Source organism: Magnolia sinica, chromosome 4, assembly GCF_029962835.1.
Source record: "Magnolia sinica isolate HGM2019 chromosome 4, MsV1, whole genome shotgun sequence".
NCBI lineage: Eukaryota > Viridiplantae > Streptophyta > Magnoliopsida > Magnoliales > Magnoliaceae > Magnolia > Magnolia sinica.
The window spans coordinates 108,908,789-108,921,855 of NC_080576.1; the positions used below are offsets into that span (position 1 = coordinate 108,908,789).

The window sequence follows — 13,067 nt, forward strand, 5'->3', positions numbered from 1 at the left end:
CTCTCTCACACACACACACACACACACACACACACGATTGTCAAGATTCATGAGAAAAACGAAAAGGTTGCATGAAGCAACCCCTATCAATGCTTGGGATTGCAATGAGAGTGCAAAATTCCCACTTGCTTACATGATCAACGCACCCACAGATATGAGAGGATGGTACATTACTGGCCAACGCTTTTCTACGGTCCGTCATTGGATGGATCTCGCACCAAGAATCTCCACAATGCTACATCACTAACCCTACAATTGGTGGCCTATAAATAGATTCTTAAGAAGAGACACATGATTCAGTGGCGAAAAGTCCTATAAATGGCTGTGATCTTCTAATCTGCCAGATTTTTTAGGCATGTTCCATCCCCGGTGGGACCATTCAGATAAGCAGCATTTGCAACGGAACCATCGCTTGCTTGAACGTATGAACTTCCAATGCTATCCACGAGGATCATATCGTTCCTCACGTCTTAGGCTGGGGCTGCAGTAATTGTATTTGCTTGTGGGACAACTCATATATACCATATCAAGGTGCATTGCTCACCGTGGAAAACGCAATTCATTTAATCTCGACCTTTCATTCATCCCATTCCAATCATTCACCAAAATCACACCAGTTGATTCTTATAAAAATCTTTGGATCTTCAAGTTACAGATATTTGTGTTACAAGTCACTAAATAGATAATCCAAGGTGGAGCCCTACATGGCTTACAATCATCTAATCAATGTGACTGTAGTGCGGTGGCCATTGAAAATTGGGATGGGCGAGATGGATGGTCTAGATTTATAATTCTGCATGATCGGTACCCATGAGTTGCAGATTGATGAATCAATGGCGTAGCTTGGAAGCCATCATCAAGCATCGATTGGAAAACCTCCAAATGAGATTCAGAGCAAGACCATTGCAACAAATCTTCAAGTTCTTCACAATCTGATGAGGAAACTCGACAGAAAGACGAGTCATTTTCTTATGTTCGATCCTGGCAAATGTAACAAGTGGGCCATGATTTGAGTATATAAAGCCATTCATCTAGTGGCCTCACCATGCCATGGGCCATGCCTCAAATCACCTTCAAGATGAGCCCTATCAATCTGAAAGTGGGCCATGACAATCAAGGCTCCACATTTAACAGGGCTCGGGTCATCGGATAGGATATTGACGGTTCATCTTTATCTCCATTGTTTTAAGACTTAGATGTGTCTGATGCAACTTGTCTGAGTCGACTCACACTCAGTCAGACCTGATCTGGTTGGAAACCACAAGGAGCCCCTCAATCACCCCCTGACTTGGCTGAGTTGCGACTCAACTCAGGGCCCAACAAGTCATGCCGAGTTACCGAGTCTTTTAACCATGGTTATCTCACATCCGCCATTGCCAACGCCCAACACAAAGCAATCGCAATTTCCCTACGCCCTTCATTTGCAATGCTAAATTGAATTTGTACGGGAATTGCCAACTTCTAACGGCTATGAAGAGTCACCAGTAATCCCCACAAGAACATGATCCACCCTTAAAATGGTGGAAGCGGCTGCGATCCCTGACCACAATCTCTCTACTGAAAATCTGCGAAATAAGCTTCATTGCAGAATGGCAATCGTTGCAGATCCTCAGGTTCTTGACGATCCGAAGCGTGCACCCTTCATCAGTACTGATGAGTCCAAATGCAACGGCCAGCTTCTCACTGTGAAAATGCAATGCGTTCTCCTTTTCTTCCTCTTCCACATCGAAGAAAACCTCAGTCACGCTGGCCACATGGCCGGCCGTCCTCAATTGCTTTGAGATCTCAGTTATCATCTCGTAGACCTCTTTCGATCGAGGGTGGAGCTTGTCCGTTGCTCCGAACTCATGGACCTCACCATTCACTGTGATGGAACTGCACCCACGAGTTTTATCGATGCCTTTCTCCCTCATCAAGTCCCTCACCTTAGCCACATCGTCCCATCTACCAGCATTGGCGTATATATTAGACATGATCGCCAAGTACCCGCCATCTTCAAGATCCAACTCAATCAAGTGTTTGATCGCAACCTCGGCCAGCTCGACATTGCTGTGGATCTTACAGGCACCAAGTAAGGCCCCCCAAACACCTGTGTGCGGTGTGATGGGCATGTCTTCAATGAACTCGTAAGCTTCCTTCAGTAATCCAGCACGGCCGAGAAGATCAACCATGCATCCGTAGTGCTCAATCTTGGGTGTTATGCCAAGCTCTTCATGCATGGCATTGAAACATCTCCTCCCTTCATCTACTAGTCCAGCATGGGTGCATGCACACAACACTCCCACCATTGTCACTTCATTCGGAGCGATGCCCTCACCTCGCATCCGATGGAAAAATTCTAAGGCCTTCTTACTCTGACCGTTCATTGAAAATCCCATGATCATCGCATTCCAAGCAGTGAAATCTCTATTCGACATTTGATCGAATACATGTTGTGCAATCTCCAGAGATCCACATTTTGAATACATGTCTACTAAGGCCGTGCCCACCATGACATCCTGACCAAACTTACTTCTATCTATATAAGAATGTACCCATCTCCCAATATCTAAAGCTCCAACTTGGGCACAACCAGAAAGAACGGTAATGACCGTGACCTCATTTGGCCTCACATTCTTTAGTTGCATCCGGTGGAACAGCTCTATCGCCTTGTTAACTCTCCTATTCTGCACAAGCCCACCAATAGCAGTATTCCAAGTCACCACATCTCTCTCGGGCATTTCATCGAACAAGTGTAACATGTATTCGATTTCACCATTTTTCACGTATCCACCTAGCATAGTGTTATACATCAGTAAATCTTTCTTGGGTACCCTGTCAAAAAGTTCTGTAGCAACTCCCATATTCCCAATTTTCAGATACCCACCAATCATAGTATTGCACACTACAAGATCCTTCACAGGCATTTCGTCAAACAGTTGATGGGCAGCCTCCATATCACTGCAGACGTTCACATACCCACATATGGTAACAGTCCAAGACACAACATCTTTCAGAGGCATTTCATCAAACACCCGTCGTGCGATCCTCATATCCTCTAAACCGACATAAAACTCGATCAAACTCGTCGCGACGAAAACATCAGATTCAATGTAGGTCTTGAACAATTGCCCATGAATGCATAGCCCCTTCCATCGATCCTTCAAATCCGTGCAAGCCTTGATAACGAAAGGAAAGGTGAAGCGATCGGGCGGGACGGTTCGGGTCCGCATCGAATCGAAGAAGAGAAGTGCCTTCTTTGGTTCTTGATTTTGCTGGAATCCTCTAATTACAGTGTTCCAGACGAACGAGTTTGGTTCAAGCATTTGATCGAACATCTGGTATGCGTAGCTCATGTTACCGAAGGCGGTGGCACAGTGCGCAACCAGGTTGCCGATAGCGAAGCTGCTCTGTTGGAGCCCGGTTGTGATAATGTGCGCATGAAGTGTCTTTAAGTCTTTGAGGGTTCTGGTTTTTTGGAGAACGTTTGGAAGGGAGAGAGCCAACTGCTTTTGCATGCGAAAGTGGTATGTTTTACCTTGGTGCTGTTATTTTAGCCTCTTGCGTCACATCCGCCGAAGTGGCACACGTGTGATAATCGGGGCCGTTCCGTACAGGGATTCGCCGTGACCACGTCCTTGCCCAAAAATCAGGATGGTCCATATATCTGGTGGGTCATGTGTGCGAGGAAAATGGACAGTTAAACGTGGCGTGTTGACGATATTTGGCTAGTGACCCTAACACCATCCCGGTAGCTGGTGTCACAAACTCTGTGTGCGGGCCACCGTGATGTGTCTGTTTATCCATGACGTCGATCCCTTTTCTCAGGTTATTTTAGGCTATATATACAAATACGAGGAATATTCAACGTTTAAATCGACCACAACACGTATGATTCTTACATTTAATGCAACTGTCGTTTAATGTCTTGTGCATTTAATGCATCCAAGCTTATTATTTGGTGTGGTCCACTTGAGCGTTGGATTTAACTCATTTTTGTGAAGATAGCTTAAATTGACATGAGAGAAGAGATGGACGGAGTGGATAAACAGATGCATCGCACTTAGCCCGCCCACAGAACTGCCCGTTCCGGGCTAGAGACGCGGGGGTAGGACGCAATCCGCATCGATATTTTAGAAAGTTTTTAATGCTGCATATTCAAATACCATTGCTTTCATGTAGTGTGGATCACTTGAGATTTGTAAAAATATGGATGGACAGCCAAACCAGGTGACATACATCATGGCCGGGGCACATAGATTTGAAACCTGCTAGCTGGCGGGTGTTTGGGTCACTAGCCAAACCGCGGCCAGAAACGCCAGGCTTCTGAATCTATGGTTGATGCTGGGGAGGGCTCTACCACGCGTGTCATATTGTCACCTGTGCTGCGAGTTTCCCACTCTATTTCTTAATAAGGACATCCAATGGAAGGTTAAAATATATATATTTCGGCTAATGGGGTCCACCTTGATGAACGTGTTTTATATCATGTTGTCCATTCATTTTTCCAATTAATTTAAAGACATTATTACAAAAACTATGCAAATCCAAATTTCAAGTGAACCATGCTACGAGAAACAATGGTAATTGAGTGCCTCACCATAAAAAAATAAATTCAAAGGACACATCTTTAGGTTTTTATATTGTTTATTTGTAATCCAGACTGTTAATAATTTCAATAAGATTTGGATCAATGAAAAATGGAAAGATCAGGTTGATCTGAAACCTTTGCAGTTCATAAAAAGTTTTTAATGATTATTCATCGTTGCTTTTATTGACATGTTCTACCTTAGATTTGGATTTTTTTATAATAATTTTTAATGATCCTGAGAACTCATCGCATGGACGGCGGCCTAGACATAAAAAATACACGCGGATAGCTAACGCCCGCTAAGCACTGGATGCGGATTAGATACAGACAGGCTAAGTAGCGACTCTCCCCGCCGAAGTCACCTCACCTGGGTATGTGCGTCTCACCATGATGTATGTTTCTATCCACACCGTCCATCTATTTGGAGAAATCATTTTAAGGAATGAGCCAAATAATGAATTAGATCCAGAGCACGGGTAGATCCCACCACAGAAAATAGTAGAAAGAGTAATGTCCACTATTCAAAACTTCTAAAGGCCACAAAAGTTTTCGATCAAGCTGATATTTGCGTTTTTCCTTATTTAATATATGCATTAATTTATGAAAAGGTCGGATCTCAAATAAACATCATTATGTACCTTAGGAAGGTTTCAATGGTGGACATCACTCTCCCTACTATTTTCTGTGGTGGGGTCCACTCAAGCTTTCGATCTGCCTCAGTCTTTAGATTAAAATGATCTCTCCAAATAGATGGATGGTGTTGATACAACACATAAATCACAATGAGACCCACATGACAAGGTGACGTCACTTCAGTGGAGAGTCTGAGTCTCGCTAATCAACCTGTCAGGAGCTAATCCGCGTCTCGTACCCGTTCTCTTATCAGGTATGCTGACGCATGTTTACTCGGGTATCAAAAAATCATGGTGGTGTTAAGGGAAATTGTTTGGATGGGACGTCCATCGTTAGTTTTACGCAAGGCCCACTGTGATTGTTTGTGTCCTGTCATCCATTCAGCTGGTTTGCTTCATCACGATGAAAGGATTACTCAAGAAATCCAGCATTCAAAAGATAAGGTGGGCCATCCCACGAGAATTCACAGCTTTTTTTTTTTATAAATTTAAATTGAGTTGAGTACTAGATCAGCCTGAGTTTTTGCATCAATGTTGAACAATAAATGGTATACCTGATGCACGGGTGAATTTTTGGCACGTTATATTGTTACCCCACGTTAGAGGAATTAGCCTCCTCACCTACGAAATTAGATTGTGTGATGAGTTAAGCTATGTTGGGCCCACCGTGAATGTAAGTGGTTTATCGACGCCGTCCATCCATTTTTCTAGATAATTTTAAGGGGTTATTTGGCACCATAGATTTAGGGGGATTTGAGGGGATTTTAAATTGGAGGTGAGCCCTTAAATTATATCTAAAATCATTCCCATAACTACATGTGTAACATGTGTATTACTAGACTATTATTTTATTGGACACGTAGCCCACTAATGATATCTTAAAATAATTAAATCATCAATTGAAACACTATAATTACTTTAATACAATGATCAACACCTTCCAAACATTGTCAATGTAAATCAATGGTTAAAATTAATTGGTTAGTCACTTGGACTTCTTTTTTACACACGCACACACACCCCCACCCACTCACACTAGTGGAATTTCATCACCTATGGGTACTTGAACCCTTGATCGGGAGTTGAAACTTGAACATGAACTTGTGTCTAAGGCCCATCCAAGACTTGAGATTTCATAATTCTTTTTGGCAAAGTATATATTTCAGCAGGCTTATTACAACCATTGTGTCAAAAAATATATATAGTCACCTTTGAATTAAATTGGATTCTAAACATAAGGACACAACAAGAGGGATTTGGGTTCCGATTCCAAGGGATTCAAATCCACGCTCTCAAAGAGGCCGTGAGGGTTTATATACAAAAGCACAGGTGCTTTTATATACAAGAGAGCGGGGGACTGTACCACTGGAAAAGGGGGTAATAATGATTTCTGCCGTTGAAACTTTATTACCCCTCACAATGATGCTTATTTGTCATCCACTACATCTAAAAAAAAACATGAAAGGGAGGGAAAACACAAATGTAAGCTTGATAAAAACTCATGTGCCCCTGCAGGAAAGCTTCAATGGTAGATGTTCAATTCACATTGTTTTATGTGGTTTTAACATTAGATATGCTTTATTTCTGAGCTCAAACCCTCGAATCATCCATCAAAATGGATGGACGGAATGGATATAATACATAAATCACGGTGGATCCGATGGATTTTACTCAGTACGAAAACCACTTCCGTACCTACTGGGAAGTACGTTTTGTCTGCGTCGCGACTTACGACCCTGCCTGCATCGCCGCTCACTGGAGCCCATATCTCGATTGAACCCAACGAATTTACCACATGATCTATTATCCCATAATTACTATTTACTTATGATTTTAACCTTTGATTTTATTTTTGAATCCGAGCCATTAAAAATGTTTTATAGTTCTAAATTCATCTACGAGAATGATGGTCTTTGTCATGCGTTCAGTAAAATTTTCTCATGGCAGTACTTGTAGCGTAGGCTTCAAAAACATGGATGGTTCTGATCATCGGACTACTAGCACGTGGGTGCAGTGGGCGTCGACACACGCTGGATTCTGAATCGCGACGGAGGCAAAACGAACGAATTCTCCTCTCGCCCTCTCTCTCGATCATAGTTTTTTTTTTTTCCTTCTTCCTATAATACCCTCAAATCTCATCCTAATTCCCTCGATATCCCCATCCTCATCCCCTTCTCTTCCATTCTGTTTCTAGGGCTCTCTCTCTCTCTCACAGCCATGGGATATGAAAACGATCCGTAAGTTCTTCGATCTCCACCCTCTCTCCCTCAGAAACGGGAATTGATATTTACACCCAATTTTCTTTTGCAAATTCCCACCATTCCGTATCTACTTTTGGTAGTATCAGATCACCGGAAGCGGAAAAAGGATGGTTTTTTCAAACAGGAGGGGTGTAAATGTCAGCTCCAGGGAAATCTCTGCCCTAATTTCTCTCTCCCCTTTTCAAAGCTAGGTTTTCTGATTCTCTCTCATCTTTGGATCTTCTTCTCAGATACCGCGACGAAGATGGCGAGCTTCTCATGGATCCCGACGCTCCGTCCGATCGCGAGGCGTCGCCGGAACCCTACGTCCCCGACGCCATCGACGATGACGACGATGACTGGCAGCGCGGCCGGTCGCCGACGCCCGTCCACGTTAGGGGTCGTGCATATACTCGACTCCCGAGTTCCGGTCACTTATAGCCAATTTTCATTAATATGCGATCCAATCTAAATGCGCAGCTTGAATCTTCTGGAACATGAAGTACATCCACACAAGTCTACTTGAAATGAAAGGGACCGAATACAAATATATATATATATATATAATGAAAGGGACCGAATACAAATATATATATATATATATACATGACCAAAGGAATACATGGGTCGCATAAGATGCTACCCAATAAAATCGCAAAAGAATAGTAACTCCAAAAAGGAAAAAAACTAAGCCGATGGTTAGAAAATTGTTTCTGGCCTTCCATTTGAACCATCCATCAACGGAAGTAGGAAAGCTCGTCCTCCTCCTCGAAGCTCTCCTCACCAGGCTCCTCCAGTCTCGAGTCACTTGCATCTATGAATAGAGTCCAGTTGGTGTTTTAAAACACCGTCCCGAGAGTGAGTGAGTGATCAACTCTGGTGCTATTAATCTTAAGTTATCACAGGCATTAATTATAATATGATCTTAATGAAAACAGATAATCACATACGTCTAAGAAATCTTATTAATGCGCATGTATGCAGCATGACATGATGCATGCCCTCACCACAATGCTCCCTCGTACGATACCATCTAACGATCGTCAATGCCAACACTCCCTCAATGCGACCTCGACTGCCGAGTCGCCACCCTAACTAGTGCGATGCAATGCGATCGTGTTAGCCGAGTTATTAATTAGGTCCATTCATCCAGCAGATTGGGGATTCTGGTACACCCCACGTATCAACGCCCTAAGCAGGTTGCGAGGCCAAGACCCCCCAATGCGTGAGGCCGAGGCCCCGCGGTCCGTGATCCCGTCGGGTTCCTTATCCTCGACTTCAAGCACATGAGGAGTGCCAAGAGAAAGGAATCGCTCGGGATCACTACGGGGAGCGCGGTACCCCAACGTAGGCCGACAGCTCGGACACAGTGTCCCATTCCACAATGCCCTGCTCACGAGGCTGTGGACCAATTTTAAGTAGGTTATTGATGAGCTACAACGATTGTAGGGTGTCCCAGGTTTCATACAAGTGTAACCAAACAGGGTTAACAATAAAGGTTGGTCAGATAGTAGGCTAGACCGCACGAACCCAGGCAAGTGCATAGCGGAACGACATCGGGTGTAAGCAACCCATGTAGTCTGACTACTGTCGCCCACACGTACTCGCTCAAATCCATGGGTTTAGCCTCAAGGCGGTCCTACTAACGGGACCGCCTTAACTCTCCTTGTTTTCTTGACCAACCCTAGGGTTTGGATGGTGGTCCACAACATGTCAACGGACGGGGTTATCAATTAGCAAAATCATCATCATGTTCTTACACCTCAACATATAATTCAAATTCTTCTAATAAGCAAGCTAACACAATTTGTGAGCAATGGTGCATGTGTGTTGTGTGTGTTGGTGAGGAAGTTGCTCACTTCCTACAACTCATGGAAACAAATTACACGGGAATTAACAAGGCACGCATACTATAGGGCATCAACATATGAGCAAATCCAACAAGACATCAACAAGTGATCATCAAATTTCACCAAGTCATGTAAGAAGCAAGAACAACATCATGTGAGGAAATCAAATAAAACATACAATTACATACCACTCTAAATAAACATAAATTCCTAGGTATTCTCTATATCCTCCAAATGCATCAACCAAGCAATCAAAATCATTAAACTCATATTGAAATTGGTGCTAGGCCACCTAGGAGTAATAGTCCGCACCTTCGAATTCGTTGGAGGCTTGGGAACGACCTAGGAGCGGGGATTTTTGGGGTTGAATGGCCGGAATCCCTAAAGCAAGCATTCGTATGTTAGAATCCATGCTAATCTCTCCTCAATACATGGATTTCAAGAAAAATGGGTGAGGGATTTTATCTAGACGATCAACGGAGCGAATGTGTGGTTGTGGTAGAGGGATTTCCTTGGAGAAAGGGTAGAGAGTTGCAAGGTTGAGCTTCCTTGGGCCCCACCATCAACAACACCCTCCTTCACTCTCTTCTTCCTCTCTCTTTCTCCTCCTTTCTCCTCTTTCTCTTCTCCTTTTTCTCTCTTCTCTCTTTCCTTCTCTAGGGCAAAATCGTATGGGGAGAGAGAGAGAGCCCAAATGAGGCCCTTTTATAATGCCAGATTTGGTGAAAATGGCCTCAAGCGTTGGGTTTTCACTATACTAGACCTATGGGAGGGTCTTTTCAAGATCTAGGGCCCACTATAGGGTATATATATTGATATACACCGCAGGATAGTTAGCCCTAATGATGATTTACGTATGAACATGATCGGCCCGCCATTTGGATGCGCCGATTGACAGATATGATTAGAAATCTGTTCAACGGTCACCGATGGTCGATCGGGGCCACGACTATACGGATATGAGCAGGGAAATATCCTTACTCCACGTGTGAAGTTTGGTCGCAAACCGACGGTCCGAAATCCTCAACTTTGCATAAGAGTGGATGACTCAATTCACTTAAGTTCCAATTCCTTTCTTTAGGGTATTTGCACTTCTCATCACTCGTCCTTTGGCTCAAGTTGAGCGGTTCTGGACACTACCCAAGTCTGACTCCCGCGATGAACGTCGAGCCCAGCAAGACGGACATTATTTTATAGTTTTGGAACTAGTGGCCCACCAATGAGCGATCTAGATCTTGTTTAGAAAATTAGAGCATTTCTGGTGGTCCTCTGGCCATGAAACTTATAGGATAAGTGCTCCATGGCCCGTTGAAGGGCCATGCAAAATTTGGGGTCGATCGGATATGGGGTTTGGTCGCACGGGTCTAATTTGTGATCAACGGTCACCGTTCCACGATCGGGTCCCAGAGTTTGTGAACGGGCGTAGAAAAATACATTACACCCTCATCATAATTTTTAAAGAAATCTGATGGCTGAAATGTCTTACATTTCAGTTTTATTTACACATGTCAGATTTCAATTATGGCATTGGTGGGGCGCATCTGGCAAGTGCCAGATTCCACTTATAGGTGTCCATTGGGTCCGTGGTCCGCGATGGTCCCCAAGCCCAGTGAGATCTATGCTCTCCTAAATTTTTATAATTTTCTGACCTTCCTGTGTCACGGTATAGTCTGCACGGGCTGTCGCTAGGTGTTAACGGCCATCTGGCTTGGAGGCCTGCACCAGGTTCTATCAGGATCCGTCTGACCTATTCAATTGGGCTAATCTTGGTCTAATTTATTTGTGATACCTCACTACGAGTGGCTTAAACGAACGGTCCTGTGGCAAATCTTACGTGGAACGCCTCAGGACACTGTTCTGATTGGGTGGGACGTTACACTACACCTGATGTTCAAGTGATCGGGCGGATTAATTGGCTTCCTACGGCTGATTAATTAGACTGGTGCGGTTCTTTACTGGTACCACCCTTGTATACACTAACATTGAGTGTTAATGGTTAATAAGTAACATTATAAGTTAATTAGATAAAAAAATTAACGGAATTTTGAAAATCCAAAACAGTGAAAATCGAGGATGTTACAATATCAATTTTATAATAATGAAGGAAAATATAATACAGATAATGAAATTTAACAATAGAATTGTGAAAATGCAATGCATGTGATATTTCCATGAATACTCATAATATTTATGTCATTTCTTACAATACCGTGTCTAAGTGGATGGTCACGTTGCATTAATGCCCACGCACTGATATCTCATGGTGATTGACCCATTTATACGTTAACTGGTCAGACTACTGCTCCAGTTGTACCTTTGACGTATGTCCGCGCACACAATTGTACTCATACGCCATATACAAAAGGAGACTCCAAAGGATCTAGTGGGTTCTAGGGCCTTTCACTCAATGGACACGATTGCCCTCGTTGCTGGCTTTAGGGTCTCTCACTAAAGGGATACGATTGCCCTACTTACTAATTTAGAGTCTTTCATCAAAGAGACATGGTTACCCTACTTGCTTACGTTACATCCAACATATTAAAATTGATGTTCAATGCATGGTAGACATACATGTAAGTTGAATAATTATTTCACAATCAAATATCAATAATATAATTATAATTAATAAATTTAGATTTAAAAATTGTTGGAACTTTAATAATTCAAATACTTAAAAAAATATTATTTTACTATTATTTAATTTAGAAATTTCTGTGAAATAATGTACAAGAAATTTTAGTTTCAATTTCAAAATTTTAAAAATTTCTTAAACTTAAATTCATTTAAATTTAATTTAATCAACTCTTTAAAATTTTAGAATTAAAATTTAGATTTTAATTTTTACAGAACAAACATATTACACTGATTTATATAATATAACATTAACAATGCAATTAACTTATTAATAATTTAAGTTAATCTATTTTAAAATTTTTTATCTAATTATTTTAAATCTAAATTCAAGAATTTATTATTATTTATTATATATATAAATTTAATAAGTTTAAGGAAGTTATTAATTTGGACTTTGGATACTATTAATATCAATATTATTATTAGAATTTAAATTTTTGGTGTATGTTTTAAATTGAATTCTATATATATCTCTCTCGGATTAATTAAACGGTTAAATTTAATAACTAACATGCTCATTAATTAAAAATATTTTTAAAATTAATTCAAATTTACTAATTTAATTAAATTCATAAAATAATTTGAATTTAATTTATTTTTAATAATTTACTTTCATATTAATTAATTTTTAAAAAAATTCCGGACTAATTCATATTTAATTTTTAATTTTAACAAAAAAAAAATTAAGAATAAATAAATTTAAATATAAACTTGGATAAATTATTTATTTTATTCTGTAAATTTATTTTATTATATATATATAATTTATTTCAACATTAAATATTAAAAATATAAAAATTCATAAATAAGTAGGATTCCCTACATAATAATCAATTGACAATAATATTCTTATCAAAATTTTGGATTAAATAAGCATAATAAATAACTGAAAAAGATAAACTTTAGGATAAAATCATTTATCTTAAAAGTCTAATGATCCAGCCTCGCTTAATCTCTCTCTCTTGATTAATAGAGCTCTCTCTTTCCCCTCTCTATTTTGATTTGATTGTTTTCTTCGTCCCTTTCTCTTTTTTTAAAATTATATATATATATATATATATATATATATATATATATATATATATATATATATATATATATATATATAAAAAAATATAATATAGGTTTTGAATGGACGGTT

The 13,067-nt window shown here is 40.7% G+C and overlaps 1 protein-coding gene across 1 annotated transcript; it reads right to left on the reverse strand.

The window, feature by feature from the left end:
* Positions 1 to 598: 598 nt before the first annotated feature.
* LOC131243751 (pentatricopeptide repeat-containing protein At1g08070, chloroplastic-like) lies at positions 599 to 3,748 on the reverse strand. Its single transcript, XM_058243301.1, has one exon. It carries the CDS (start codon positions 3,495 to 3,497, stop codon positions 1,479 to 1,481), a length of 2,019 nt encoding a protein of 672 aa, XP_058099284.1. The 5' UTR covers positions 3,498 to 3,748; the 3' UTR covers positions 599 to 1,478.
* Between the last annotated feature and the right edge of the window lie 9,319 nt (positions 3,749 to 13,067).

Bases quoted from the DNA above. Each gene is read 5' to 3' on its own strand.
- LOC131243751 (XM_058243301.1), bottom strand. From the start codon at position 3,497: ATGCAAAAGCAGTTGGCTCTCTCCCTTCCAAACGTTCTCCAAAAAACC.